Genomic DNA, 15,739 nt, shown 5'->3' on the forward strand with positions numbered 1-15,739 from the left:
AAGACTGCAAACAGGCCAAGTGCTGCAACCTGTGTGGCGAGGCAAGTCACCTCTACAGGACCTGCCCCAAACGCTGCCGTACCTACGCACAGGCAGCCAAAGCCGACCAGGGGGAAGCAGAAGAAAGGTTTCGTGTCACTCCAACCACCAAGGCCCCCAGGGAGCCCAACGGGACAAAGGAGGACACAGAGAGAGACAAGGTGGAGAAAGAGATTGAGGCAACAGAGAGCCAATCAACAGCACTACCCCCTGAACCTTCCAGTCCTCAGGACAGCGAATCAATGGAGGAGGAGGCAGCAGTGGAAAAGCAGCAGGGGGAGTGGCGGACGGTGAAGAACAAGAAAAGTAAGAGGGAGCGAAGAAGAAGCAAAGGCGTTTCCCAGAGAAGCGGCAAGAGGCGTCTCCCATCCGACACGGATGACAAGGGCAGCAGCTCTTCGGATGAGGAAGTGCCAGAGCGGCACCGACAGAAGAGGCGGCAAAGCTCCAGGGCGTTGGAGGACGAGACACCCGAGCTCCAGAAAATTGGAGACAACAAGGAGCCCAGCACACCCCAACTTTGCCTGCAACCTGAGGAGGCCAGTGCACCACAGCCCCTGGAATCTGGGAGCAGTGAGGCAATCATCGCACCCCAGCTCCAGGAAGCCGGGAACAGCAACCCCCCAGAGGGGGTGAGTTTTGGAGAAGCTTCTCCAGCAAAGGTCATCTCAAAATCCGCTCACTACGTGAACCTCCAGATGCCACCGGAGCAGAACACGGCCAAGGAGATCTACCTCAGCCCATCCAAAGTGAAGGAATTTGAGCTCACTACGGGTATGAAGGAGCAGACTAAAGGTCTGGGACTCTCAGAGACAGTGGGTTTGGTAGGAGAATAAATGCTTTAATATGGGTTTAAAGATTGTATCCATAAATGTGCGTAGCATTAAATCTACTACGCGATGTGTTGCGACCTTGGACTACCTAGCCAAGGTCAAAGCTGACCTGTTGTTTCTGCAGGAGTGTGCGATACCGCACCTCAGCTCCTACAGGCAATGGTCACGATGGTGGTCCCACGGGCCATCGATCTGGTCGGGCGGAAACGACTCTCGTTCCTCCGGCCTGGGTATTCTGCTGCGGGGAGGCAACTTCACCGTCTCCGAGGTCAAGGAGGTGGTGGGCGGGCGACTCCTGGTAGCAGACGTAATGTACAAGAACGCTCCACTCCGGTTAATTAACGTGTACGGCCCGGCACAAGGGGCTGAGCGGCTGGAGGTTTTTCAGCAGCTCCCACTGCTGCTGGCGACCTCCAGGCCGGTCATTCTGGGCGGGGACTTCAACTGCATCATCGATGCGGCTGGACGATCCAGCAGGGCCGGAAGCAGATTGGACGCTACGTCCAGATCCCTGATGGAAACAGTTAAGGATGCCAAGCTGCACGACGTCTTCAGCAACCCTGCAGACGGAGCGCAGCGTAGATACACCTGGTCGCGGCCAGACGGGTCCATTCGTTCCAGGATAGACTTCCTGTTTGTGTCCCGTGCATTCACAGTCAGATCCACCGACGTCAAGCCGGTGTTCTTCTCTGACCACTGCCTCCTACTGGCGGACTGCCACTTGGAGGAAGACCTGAGGGTGGGCAGGGGGGCATGGAAGCTAAATGTGCAACTGCTGACCCCAGAGAACATTGAGGAGCTCAAGAGGGATTACAAAGGTTGGAGAACCGTGAAACCCCTCTTTGAGTCCCTGACACACTGGTGGGAAGTGATCAAGGGAAGCATCAAGAGGTTTTTCATCCGCAAAGGCACCCAGAAAGCTAGAAAGGAACAGAGGGAAATGTCCCGACTCCAGGAAAAGATGCAGAATCTGCTCCGGCTGCAGTCGATGGGGGTCGATGTCAAGGAGGAGCTCCAAGAGGTGAAGGGCCAGCAAGCCTCGCACTTTGCCTCGGAGGCCTCCAAGATCATCTTCCGTTCCAGAGTCCGCTCCGTGGAGCAGGATGAGACGTGCTCACGTTTCTTCTTCCAAAAGGTACACAGAGAGCGCTCTGTGATCAGCAGCCTGAAGGAAGAAGACGGCTCAGTAAAGTCATCACGGTCCGACATTCTGAGGATCAGCAAATCCTTTTATGCCGGACTGTATGACGTGAAGCCCACGGACAGCACGGCCTCCCAGTCCTTCCTGTCCTCTATCACGGAGGTCTTAGACCACAGTACGCGGGAGAGCCTAGACAAACCGCTAACTCCTGACGAACTGACTAAGGCCCTCGAGTCCTTCGAGAAGAGTAAAACCCCCGGAAGCGACGGCCTGCCGGCGGAGTTGTATTCGGCTCTGTGGGACTTGATCGGCCCAGACCTGCTAGAAGTGTACGAGAGTATGCTCCTGGCCGGCAGCATGTCAGAATCCATGAGGAAAGGCATCATCACCCTCATCTACAAGCACAAGGGGGAAAGGGAGGAAATTAGAAATTGGCGACCCATTTCACTGTTGAATGTGGACTATAAGATTCTGTCCAAGGTCATCGCCAACCGGGTCAAATCCGCTCTGGAATTGGTGATTCACCCTGACCAGACCTGCTCTGTGCCAGGCAGGAAGATCTCTGACAGCCTGGCGCTGCTCAGGGATACGATTGCCTATGTACAGGACAGGGGTGTGGATACCTGCCTCATCAGCTTGGATCAGGAGAAGGCCTTTGACAGAATATCGCACACCTACATGGGGGATGTGCTCTCCAAAATGGGCTTTGGGGAGGGAATTCGAAATTGGATCCAACTGCTCTACACTAACATCAGTAGCGCAGTCTCAATCAATGGGTGGGAAACAGATAGCTTTCCGATTAAATCTGGAGTCAGGCAGGGCTGTCCTCTCTCGCCTGTCCTTTTCGTGTGCTGCATAGAACCCTTTGCCGAGTCCATCAGGAAGGATCCGGGCATAAGAGGAGTGACGATCCCAGGCAGTGGAGGCACTCAGGTAAAAGCCTCCCTGTACATGGACGACGTCGCCGTCTTCTGCTCGGATCCGCTGTCGGTGCGCAGACTGATGCACGTCTGCGACCAGTTCGAACTGGCCTCGGGAGCCAAGGTAAATCGTGGGAAGAGCGAGGCCATGTTCTTTGGGAACTGGGCTGACCGATCCTTTGTCCCCTTCACTGTCAGGGCTGACGGCCTGAAGGTGCTGGGGATATGGTTCGGAGGGACCGGGGCATGCGTTAGAAACTGGAAGGAGCGAGTGGCTATGGTGAAAAGGAAACTGGGCATGTGGGAGCGACGCTCCCTCTCCATTGCGGGTAAGAACCTGGTCATCAGGTGTGAGGTACTCTCGCTGTTGCTGTACGTGGCGCAGGTCTGGCCCATTCCAGACTCCTGCGCGATGGCGATCACTCGAGCCATCTTCCGCTTTATCTGGAGGTCGAAAATGGATCGTGTCCGCAGGGACGCGATGTACAAGCCTCTAGATAAAGGGGGAAAAAACGTGCCCAACATCGCCCTCATACTGATGGCCACCTTTGTGTGTGGCTGCATCAAGCGGTGCATAGACCCTCAGTACGCAAACACCAAGTGTCACTACGTGCTGAGGTTCTACCTGTCCCCGGTGTTGCGAAGGATGGGTCTGGCCACGCTGCCGCGGAACGCTCCAAGTAGTTGGACCGTGCCGTACCACCTGTCCCTGGTGGAAAAATTTATGCAGAAAAACACCTTTGACCACAAGTCCATCAGGCAGTGGTCAGCACGTAACGTCCTAGAGGCCCTGAGGGATAAGGAGAGGGTGGACCCTGTGGGATGGTTCCCCGAGCAGACTGTCAAAGTCATTTGGCAGAATGCCTCATCGCCAGAACTTTCCAACAAGCACCAAGACGTAGCCTGGCTGGTGGTGAGAAAGGCCCTCCCCGTCAGATCCTTCCTACACGCCAGGAGTCTCACCCCCTCTGCACGATGCCCTCGAGGTGGCTGTGGTGGGGAAGAGACCGTTGTTCACCTCCTTGTGGATTGTGCCTTTGCAAAGAAAGTCTGGAGAGAGATGCAGTGGTTGCTGTCGAGGTTCATCCCGAGCAGTTCTGTGACACAGGACTCTGTGCTCTACGGGCTGTTCCCAGGGACACACACCGAGACAAACATCGACTGCAGCTGGAGGATCATCAACTCGGTGAAAGAGGCGCTTTGGTCTGCCCGAAACTTGTTGGTCTTCCAGCACAAAGAGTTGTCCCCGACCGATTGTTGCGGACTGGCACAATCCAAAGTCCAGGACTACGTGCTGAGGGACGCACTAAAGCTTGGGGCAGCTGCCGCAAAGGCGCAATGGGGAAGGGTCGCTGTCTAAGACCTTTCTACCACAGCGCACCGAGAGACTGGGAACTGTTTAGAGCCCCTCGGGCTGTACAGATCAAAATGAAAGGCTGTAAATGATTGTAATATTGTTTGTACTGATGCACCTGGTGATACATTTTGTAAAAGTTTAACCTGGATTGTACCCTTGTAATGTTGTTTTTGAAATGGTTTTGAATGTGATTGAAGATTTTTTATGAATAAAGTATATTTTTACAAAAAAAAAGATAATAAAGCAGTTGGTGCTAATTGGTATGGCCACTGCTGTTTACTGAAAGTCTGCTGTGGATGTCCTGACGTACCATTGCAGTAAGCACTCCTATTAATGTAAAAGTGCCTTCTAGTACTGTAGAAAATGTTGATTGTAGCAAGCCTCATTGCTAGTTGATTAGCATATGGGTAATTAATATCATTCAAAGAGACTAGTACCAGTTAAGTGGTTGGGCCAAAGTATGGGAGATTACAGTGGATACATGCAAAGTAATCTACAATGGAATGATAAAAGCAAACACGTTAATGAATATCCATGGGCAAAGATGAAAGACATTTGGATATGATTATTTGCTCACTGAAAGTTTCTAAGCAGCCTTGACACTGTTAAGGCAAGCTAACCAAGTGTTTCAGAGGCATTTGTAAGTTTGAGGCAGGTTATTTTAATGCTGCCCAACTCATTGATCAGGCCCATTTAGAGCACAATATAGCTTTGCCACTCTACCTTCAACTATCATTACATTGGAGAAGAATGATTTGTTCTCATTGGAGAAATGGAGCATTGCTCAGATCTTTAAAACAAAAGAGATATAGACAATTTAAATGCAAGTTGGTTATTGAATTTGCCGCTTGGAGCTGGAGGACATAAATGTTGAGAGCTTAAAATAACATTTTGGCCATTGAGTTATGGGTAAACTAATTATACTCTGATCAATTTCTGTAATGATTAGCCATCTCCCTTTGATGTTAAATGTACATAGCGCATGATGGCAGTCTGATCTGTTCTGGCTTGATTTATTCTGTTTACTAGATGTTTGTTATAAATTGGAAGCTTTATTTGGTCAATGGCCCTAACATGTACACTATAAGTGTACGGTTAGTGACTTTGTCTTTTGGCAAACAGCAGAAGAGACTTGGGTCAAAAGAAGACTAATTAGAATTTTCCAAGTAGCTGCCGCGTGATCCTCACTGTAATGCATAGTTATTTTTAGATATTCCCAACAAGTATTGTTTTATGGAGTTCCCCATTAAAATTGATTTTTGGGGTATTTCTATTTGTCTCAATCTGAGTCATGCACTGAAGGAAGCTGGTATGAGATGCCTCATGCATTGTCATCTTTTTGAGACTAGTGCTGTCCACAAAAATTGGCAAAATCAAAAAAAGAGAAGAAGACTTGCATCTCAATAGCTCCTTTCACAGTCTCAGGTATTCCCAAAGTGCTTTACAGACAATGAAGTGTTTCCCCGTTAGCCATGTACTGATAGCTAAGAGGTGGGGCTCACTAGTACAAGGCAAATTGCTTGAGGAGCTATAGCTTGATGCTGCATGTCAGTTCAAGCAATCAACAGTCAACACTTAAAACCTGGATGAACCACCAAACTGAATAGAGCTTTTGCTAGCATATTTACCATGGTCCATTATAAGAAATACCCCTTGCTCATCCCATGTCAGTTTTTGTGAAGTGTTTAGATTTTGTTGACTGTTGATTGCCTGAACTGACATGCAGCATCATGAAGTTTTATAAAACAAAATGTGACATTGTGCCATGTAGGGAGATATTGGGTAATTTGACCAAAAGTTTGGTCAAAGTTGTAGGTTTTAAGAAGTGTCATATAGGAGGAAAGCAAGTTAGAGAGGTTGAGAGGTATAGGGTGGGTATTCCAGAGCTTGAGTTCCAGGCAACTGAAGGCACGGCCACCAATGGTGGAGCAATTAAATGGGATGAACAGGAAGTCAGAAGTAGTTGAGTGCAGATATCTCGGAGGTTTGTGGGGCTGGAGGAGATTACAGAGATAGGGAGAGCTGAGGCTATCGAGGGTTTTGAAAACGAGGAAGAGAATTTTAAAATCAAGTTGTTGCTTAACTGGGAGCTTGTGTATGTTAACGAGGGATGATGGGCAAACGGAACTTGCTGCGAGTTAAGACATAGGCAGTAGAGTTTTGGATACCCTCAAGTTTGCAGAGGGTAGAATGTGAGAGAAAAAACAGGTATGTATTGGAATAGTCACATCTGGGGATAACAAAGGCATGAATGAGGGCTTCAGCAGTAGATGAGCTGAGACAGGGGTGAAGTCGGGCAGCATTACGGAGGTAGAAATAGGCAGTCTTGGTGATGACACGAATATGAAGTCGGAAGTTCACCTCGGGATCAAATATGTCACCAAGGTTGCGAACAGACTTGCTTAATCTTAGACTGTTACCAGGGAGAGAAATGGAGTTGGTGACAAGGGAACCAAGTTTGGAAAGGGGATGAAAACAATGGCTTCAGTCTCCTACTATTTAATTGGAGGAAATTTCTGCTCATGGTTAGATGGAGCTGGGACATGTGAAAACTAATGCTTTGCCTTCAGATGATGTCACTGAGGGGCAGTATGTAGATGAGAAATAGGAGAGAGCCAAGTGCTGATCTTTGGGGGACGCCAGAGGAACTGTCTGAATAGTTTTGACACCTACCTCTATTCACTTAAAAATATTTAGAGTTGGCCCTTTTGAGCATTTAAATTTCAATTGTTGGGGGAGGAATTTGCAAGTGCAGAGCCCTCTACAAGATAGAATTGTTGTTTCAATCAGGAAATATATGGGTACTCCATGATTCGGAACCACACTATTTCAGTTCTTTTGCTGAGATGACAAGACTTTTTCAGTGTTGGAGATTGTATTGAACACATCAATGAGCTATACAGATTCCTCGCCTATGTTGTGTCCTGTAGTCTATTACCATTTATTTTTCATATTCCACTTTGCTTATTTCCTTTATTCTAGTCTCAATGACTTGCATTAACTGATAGTAAACGTTTGCCATGTGGGTCTAACCCCTTAGCAAAACGCAAAAAATCCTGTACAATGGATGTTAGAAATGGGAAATCAAATGCAAAATTCTGGCAAAGCTTGGCATTGCTGACAACTCCTGTGGAGGGACAAAGATAGGGCTAGATAATTCTATTTACCCTCTCTACAGATGCTGCCTTACCTGTTCAGTGTTTTCAACAATTTCTCTCGCTATTTTTCCCTCCCTAAATTGTTGAGATCTCTGTATTTAGCTTGCTAGTTCCATGTTGTTTGCAACACTCCTCCATTTTCCATTGCTAGTAAAGTTAATTGCATTTCTGTCCTCACTTTTAAATCATTATGTATAATGTAAACAGTAAAGACTTCAACATGTTCCCAATCATTTTTCTCCACTCTAATGAATTGAGACCAGGTATAGCGTTCAGTTGAAGTGGGTTTATGTGTGTGTGTGTGTGTGGTGGTTTTGGGGGGTGGTGGGGGAAGAGACGTGGAAAACTCAGATCAGGCCATGCAGATATGATTTTGTCCCATTTTAAAGTCAAACATCCTGCTCTTAGTATTTCTATTATCACTTCCTGTGCACACATTAATGAAGAAAATGGCCTATGTAAAATTGCCATGCTATAATTACACCCTCTAGCCTATGGTGGTGCTGCAGAGCCTCCACTGTGAAAGGCGTACTGTAATTATATTTTGACAAAGCTCTGCAGAGGCAGTTTCCATTATAAATGTGGACATAGAAATTTATAATAAAAGTTGACAGAGTCCACACAAATATAATATTTCTAATATTTTTAGAAACTCATTTTTAGAAACCCTTGAGCCACTTGTAGATTTCTACTTAAAAATTCTCCCATCCCTGAGAACATTGGTTTTCTCCTTTCTCTCCAACACTTTATTGTTGGATATACAATTTCTTTGTGATGAATTATTTAGTGTTTAGTGTGCTCATCTTAAAAAATACACTTCCAAATTTGAGAGTCTTTGTTATGCCAAGCTTCTCTACCATTGCTAGTCTTTGTCATGTGTCAGGCAATGACCATCTTCAACAAGAGAGAATTTAACCATCTCTGCTTGACATTCCATGACATTATCATCACTGAATCCCCCACCATCAATATCCTGGGGGTTACCATTGACCAGAAGCATAACTGGACCAGCCATATAAATACTGGGGCTACAAGAGCAGGTCAGAGACCAGAGATCCTTCGGCAAGTAACTCACCTGACTCCCCGAAACCTGCCCCCCATCTACAAGGCACAAGTCAAGAGTCTGGTGGAATACTCTCCTCATGCCTGGATGAGTGCAACTCCAACAACATTCAAGAAGCTTGACACCATCCAGGACAAAGCAGCGCACTTGATGACCCCATCCAACACCTTCCAAATTTGAGAGTTTTCGTTGTACTAATTTTAAACATTCATTCCCTCCACAGCAGGTGTACTGAGGAGCAGTGTGTACCACCTACAAGATGCACTGCAGCAACTTGCCAAGCCTCCTTTGACAGCACCTTCCAAAATTGCAACTTCGACCACATAGAATGGGGATGGGGAGTCCCTGGCCCGGGATCTGGATTTGGCCCGTTGCACTTTTTCATCCGGTCCACAGTGAGATTTGAAAAACAATATATCACGTGCACATGACGCGTATGTCTTCACCATTCATACTTCCCAGCCCATCTCCTGAGAGCTGTCGAAATCAGGTCCGCCCCCCCCCCCGCGTGCTGCACTCTGGGCCAGCTGCAGTCATGTTCTGATGCCTGAGTCTCGGCCGAAGTCACCAGAGGCTGTGGGGAGAAAGCAAGGCCTGAGAGCAGGAGCACAGGGCAGGTACAGGAAGCTGCCAGCTGCCAACCGGGTGGTGAAGTGTGAGTAACCTGGGGTGGGGAAAGGAGAGCAGACACCCGGTTCTATCGCCGGCTCACTCTCTCACATTCCACCTGCCCCCTCCTCCCACACTCCCTGCTCCATTGGTGTCCCAGGTCATGGGCTTAACCCATGCAGACTGAGGAAGAGGCTTAGGCTTCAGGCCCAGGTGCAGCCTCAGTCTGGGAGTCAGCCAGAGCCTTAGGTTGTTGAGTCACTGCCTTGGGCATGTTTGGGGTGAGACAGAGTGGGAATGGAGGGGGAGAGAAAGAGATCGATGGAAACAGCCTGGGAATCAGAGAAAGAGAGGCAGGCAGAGTGGGAATTGGAGAAATAGAGAGAATGGGAAAGGAAAGCAAGCAAAAAGTTGAGCTCAACCATCGCATTAAAGCAGTGGGTGAGTTGAACATTTCTGTATTCTCTTTCAAAGAAAAATAAAGTTTTTTTTTGTGTGTGTGGGGCCCACAATTAATTTTGTCTGCGTGAGTGGCCCTTTATAAGAAAAAGGCTCCCAATCCCTGACATAGAAGGAGAAGGGCCCCACCACCTCTGATATGCAGATTTTCCAGTTTGAGATGGATTTTATAGTCAACTCTTGGTGGTTTGACAATTTATACAGGTAGTATTAATTTATTAAAGCATAAAAGATAATACTGTAATTGAACCTCAAAATTTGTAACTGATAAAATTATCCTGATCCGTGTGTTCTGTTGTTTGATGGTTATTTCTCATCCTCGTTTTATTGTTGCCAGGGTTTTAACCTGTATGTTGATTTAATTGAACTTTGTTTGAACATTCAAAATAAATTACAAGGTTAATCGTATGAATGAGTTTCGTTATGACAGTCTAGTGCAGCAAGGTTATCATCTTGTGTCTGTAAAAAAAAGTGTTCACTCATCAAATTTTATTACAACAACTTTGCTTTGTAAAATTACACTCTACTGTGTAATCTCTGCTAACTTTGAAGTTTCCTTTTTTTAATATTCCAGCACATGTTTCCCAATGCATACCTTTCAAAAACGGCCTAAATTCTTATTTCATCAAGTTTGAAATTTGTAATTTCATTTACTTTGTGCATCTTAGGGGATGTTCTGGAGTTGCAGACAAAGTATCTTTGATGAAATGAAGAAAAAGTTCTCTCAGGTAGTATTGGAGTTGTATTGAATGGAAAGTGCAAACAATATGTGAACGATTGGCATGCTGCAATGTTACTTTGGCTATTACAGGCATGGTCTGGGTTTCATGGTTGCTGTGACAATCTTCATACTAACAAAAGATCCTACTTCCTGTTAAATTTATGAGTTTTTTACGTAGTATAGCAACTGGCTCAAACTTGATTGGAAAAGTCAAGACCATGTGCTCTCTGCCTATTTATGATGTCAGTCAGTGATAACCTTGCTCCTATCTGTATAATTTCCTGCTCATGCCTTGCATAAAGCCCCTAGGATTTTTGCACAATAATAGCAACTCATTCCCCTCGCACCTTTGAAAAATTCTCTGTTCCAGCATTGTGCTTTCCTGACATGCTCGTGCCAGACCTCTCGTAACATTTTAAAGAAAGCTTTTAGTGTAACTTTTGGTGATTTTTGTTGTTTTGGTGCCTTTAAGCTGCTTTTGCATTGTGTTCCTGTTGGCTTCAGCCTCTCCCCTGGAAATGTGTAGGCTATTTTGAATCTGGAATAGGCTCAAAGCCCAGCAACCCTTAGTTAAGATATAATCTGCCTTTTTTCAGGGCAAACAAAAGCCAGGTTTATTTTAAGTGAATGAAATGTTAAGACTTTGTGCTCTCAAACAGACATGACAAATACTTGAGATAGTGGGAGCAAGGAGGAGAGACTTGGTCTCTGAGTCAACCTCAGTAATTGCAGAGGTGGGTATCTCATCTTCGACCTTGGGGCCTAGACTTGATAATTACAACATACCTCACCTGTATCCCATCAACCCAGACTTGAGCAAGGAGGTCACAAATTAAGATGCAGTATGGTACCTTTACTTTGTTCTGCAGATTTACTCATGTATCTCAACCACGCACAGTACAGCCAGCATATTGGTCGCCTTGCTCATGCGCTGTTGCTTGGCTTAGCACCCTGCAACTGTTGCAAATTTCTGAGCTGCCATGGTTTAGCCAGTGCTTTAAGAAGATCCCATGCACCTTGCATGTTTGTGCCTACATGCTGGTGTAACCCAGGAAATGTACCCCGAACCCCACTTACCCCACTCCCAGAGTGCGCTTTCCCAATCTTTTTGATGTGTGGAACTGAACTAGACTTCAATAGATGATGATGATGGGCAAGAAGCTGATTTATTTTGCAGAGTGTGTGTGAATGCATGATAGTGGCGTTTGTCAATAGTTTCAAACTTTCAACAATGCTTCCTGTAACATACCAAACAAGCAAAAATATCTCCCAATGGACAATTAATTTCTTGTTATATTTCCTTTTGTGCCAGCATCCAACTGGAAAAACTAACCTACTGCACCTTAATTCCCAGCTGAGGCCCAGTCCTGCTGAGGTTATTTCCCAAATGTCCTCTCATTCATTTGCTGCAACACTAATCAGGTGTAGAATATATGGAACTGTAAGAGTTTTCTGTTTCTATATTACGGACCCCAGGAGATACTGCCAATTTGAGATTGTTGTGTTTTCTCAGCAAATCGCTAACTAAATAGGGGACTGGTGGGATGAATCTCTCCCCGCTACTATCCAGCTGTTGAGGATCTCTGGGTCTATATTAATGCTATTCCACTTATTTTATGGGTGTTTCCTGACAATTGCTTGAATTTGGTAGACAGTATTTGTAAAGCTGTTTAACCTGTTGTAAGCTATTTTGCACATATGCCTCTTCTTCTTTTGGAGAAAATCATCTTTAAGAAGGTTTTGCCATGTTCAGCCCAGAATATTTCACTCCTCCCCATTACAAATAGGTCTGTGTGCCAGCCTTTGCTTTGTTTTATCATGTCAGCATGCCTCCCATGTTGTAAAATTTATTTTCAGGCTGTTTTCTCACAATAGCTTGATTTGGTGAGATGATCACTTGAAAAAGATGTAGCAAAACATTCTTTCCCTGAAAGTTTAAAGTAAAGCGCAATTATTTTTAGGATACATGGCCATTTTTTTCTTTTCTCCTGCCCCTGCCTTACACCGCCATCAAAGTTAATCCCTCACTGGGATTTTGCTCCATTTTCAGTCTTGCACCTTCTTGTATCTGAAGTGGGTTAGCAGGCTACTAGTAGGATGCTGGTAAGGGGGAGTTTATAGGGAGTTGCCATTTTCATTTTCCTTCCTCAGTGTAGCTGATACCTGGAGCCCTGATTGGAGCAATAAACGTGCATTGTGGTGTCAGGCTGTGTTGTCTAAAATGTCTAAAAGAAACACTGAAGTAAAGTAACTCCACTGCTCAGATTTTTCATTTTTGGCAGTTACAGCTTAACAGGATGAGAGTTAGACATTAAGGGAAAAGGATTTATGAATTATTCACAAACATAGGAACAATGATGGAAAAGCAATGACTTTCTGGCCCATCCAGCCTATCCCACACAACTGTAATACCTTGTGTATCACAAAATTACAATCCCCACCTGACCCAAAACTTGGGAGAAGCACGAAACCAGATTTTAAAACTCAGGTCATTTTGGTGGGAAATTCCTCCCTGACCCATCTAGGTGAGCAAGAATCACAGAGTTGTTACGGCGCAGAAGGAGGCCATTCGGTCCATTGTGTCCGCATTGGCTCTCCAAATGAGTATTGTGACTTAGTGCCATTCTTCTAACTTTTTCCTTGTACCCTTGCACATTGTTTCTATTCAAATAATCATCTAATGCCCTCTTGAATGCCTTGATTGACCCTGCCTCCACCACACTTCCAGGCAGTGCATTCCAGACTCGAACCATCTGCTATGTGAAAAAGTTTTCTCTCAAGTCACATTTGCTTCTTCTGCCAATCACTTAAAATCTGTGCCCTCTTGTTCTTGATCCTTTTACAAGTGGGAACAGTTTCTTCCTATCTACTCTGTCCATCCCCTTCATGATTTTGAACACTGTTAGGCTCTTAGCCTTCTCCTGTCCAAGGAGAACAGTCCAGACCTTTCCAATCTATCGTCATTACTCAAGTTTCTCATTCCTGGAACAGTTCCTGGATTCTTGTAGACCTCTTTTGCACTCTCTCCAATGTGATTATATCCTTCCTATAGTGTGGCACTCAGAACTGTACACAGTACTCCAGCTGAGGTCTAACTAGTGTCTTGTATATGCTCAGCAAAACCCCCCTACTCTTGTACTCTATGCCCCTATTAATAAAGCCTTTATTAACTGCTCTCTCCACCTGCCCTGCCACCTTCAATAGTTTATGCACATATACACCCAGGTCGCTCTACTCCTGCGCACCCTTAAGAATTGTACCCCTTATTTTATATTGTCTCTCCATGTTCTTCCTACCAAAATACATCACCACACAGTTCTCCACATTGAACTTCACCTGCCACCTATCTGTCCACCAACTTGTCCTGTTGAAGTTCTAAACTGCCCTCCTCGCAGTTTGCAATGCTTCAAAGTTTTGAATCATCCGCAAACTTTGAAATTGGCCCCTGCACACCAAGATCTAGTCCATTAATATATATCAGGAAAAGCAAGGATCCCAGTACTGACCCCTGGGGAACTCCACTATAAACTTTACTCCAGCCCGAAAAATGTCCATTGACCATTACCCTCTGTTTCCTATTACTTAGCCAATTTTGTATCCACGTTGCTACTGTCCCTTTTATTCCATGAGCTATAACTTTTCTTGCAAGTCTGTTGTGTGGCACTGTATCAAATGCCTTTTGAGAGTCCACATACACCACATCAATAACATTACCATTGTCGACCTTTTCTGTTATCTCTTCAAAAAAACTCCAGCAAATTAGTTAAACACGATTTCCCCTTTAGAGATTTTCCTAATCAACCCACATTTTTCCATGTGACTACTAATTCTATCCCGAATAATTGTCTCTAGAAGCTTCCCCATCACTAAAGTTAAATTGATTGGTCTGTAATTGCTGGGCTTACCCTTACAACCTTTTCAATACAAGGGTGTAATGTTTGCAATTCTCCAGTCCTCTGGCAGCTTCCCTGAGTCTAGGGAAGATTAAAAGATTATGGTCAATGCCCCTGCAATTTCCACTCCTACTTCCTTCAATATCCTTGGATGCATCTCATCTGGTCCCGGTGCCTTGTCAACCTTAAATACCGACAGTTTATCTAACACTTCCTCCTTATCAATTTTTATCCCTCTAGTGACAGAGTTTCCTCCTCTGTCACCATGGCTTTGCTAACATCTACTTCCTTAGTAAAGACAGATGCAAAGTATTCATTTAACACTTTAGCCATGCCCCCTGCCTCAATATGTAAGTCCCTTTTTGGTTCCTAATCGGCCCTACTCTCCTTTTATGTGCCGATAGAAGACTTTGGGATTTTGCTTTATGTTGGCTCAGTCTTTTCTCATATTCTTTGCTTCTCTTATTTGCTTTTTCGCCCCCTGAACACTTTTTCTTCTTAATTTCTATCCCCTTTTTCATCCAGGGAGCTCTGGATTTGTTCGCCCTACCTTTCTCTTTTGAGGGAAAATATCTTGACTGTGCCCGAGCCATTTCTTCTTTGAAGGTAGCCCATTGTTCAGTTACAGTTTTTCCTGCAAACCTTTGGTTCCAGTCTATTAGGCCCAGCTCTGTCCTTGCCCCATTGAAGTTGGCTCTTCCCCAGTTAATTATTCTTACTCTGGTTTGTACATTATCCTTTTCTACCATCATCCTAAACCTTGTGATGCAATGATCACTGTCTCTTAAATGTTCCCCCACTGACACTTGATCTACTAGGCCCACTTAATTTCCAAGAACCAGGTCCAACAGTGCATCCTTTCTTGTTGGACTGGACACATACTGCTGTAGAAAATTCTTCTGAACACAATCTAGGAACTCTTGCCCCTCTCCACCCTTTACACTACCACTGTCCCAGTCTACATTTGGGTAATTAAAGTCCTCGATTATAACTGCTCTATAATGTTTGCATCTCTCTGTAATTTCCATGCAGATTTGTTTTCCTCACACCCTTCCCACTAGTTGAAGGCCTATAGACTACACCGAGCAATGTAATCGCACCCTTTTTGTTCCTTAGCTCTAGCCAAATTGATTCTGTCCTTGAACCCTCTGGGACATTCTCTTTCTCCAGGACTGCACTGCTCTCCTTAACCAATACTGCCTCCCCTGCTCCTTTCCTTTCCTATCTTTTCTGAACACCTTGTAACCAGGAATATTTAACACCCAGTCCGGCCCGCCCTTGAGCCAGGTTTTTGACATCGCCACAGCATCATATTTCTGCATGACAATCTGCATCTGTAACTCCCTCATCTTATTTACCATACTCCATGCATTCACATACATGCGCAGTGACCCTGATTTTAGACTTCATGACTTTTTCCCTTACTCCAACTCCACTTATTAATTTGTTATTCTCTATACTAGTGCTAGCCAGTATTTTTCTGACCTTGAATTCTCTGCAATACATAACTTTTGTAAGAGGTGGTGTCCATCCTAGCCAGAAACAG

At 45.3% G+C, this 15,739-nt stretch overlaps 1 protein-coding gene across 4 annotated transcripts in view; it reads left to right on the forward strand.

Moving 5' to 3' along the window:
- usp47 (ubiquitin specific peptidase 47) overlaps window positions 1-15,739 on the forward strand; it is a 153,324-nt gene that overhangs the window by 48,527 nt on the left and 89,058 nt on the right. For 2 of the 4 annotated variants that reach the window (XM_078549354.1, XM_078549355.1), the window contains exon 2: window positions 10,248-10,307. The exons of the other annotated variants lie outside the window; for them this stretch is intronic. In XM_078549354.1, coding sequence (XP_078405480.1) covers window positions 10,248-10,307 — 60 coding nt within the window. The remainder of the gene's footprint in view (window positions 1-10,247; window positions 10,308-15,739) is intronic. 4 annotated transcript variants of the gene reach the window in all.

The sequence above is a fragment of the Cetorhinus maximus genome, chromosome 9 (assembly GCF_964194155.1).
Source record: "Cetorhinus maximus chromosome 9, sCetMax3.hap1.1, whole genome shotgun sequence".
Taxonomy (NCBI): Eukaryota; Metazoa; Chordata; class Chondrichthyes; order Lamniformes; family Cetorhinidae; genus Cetorhinus; species Cetorhinus maximus.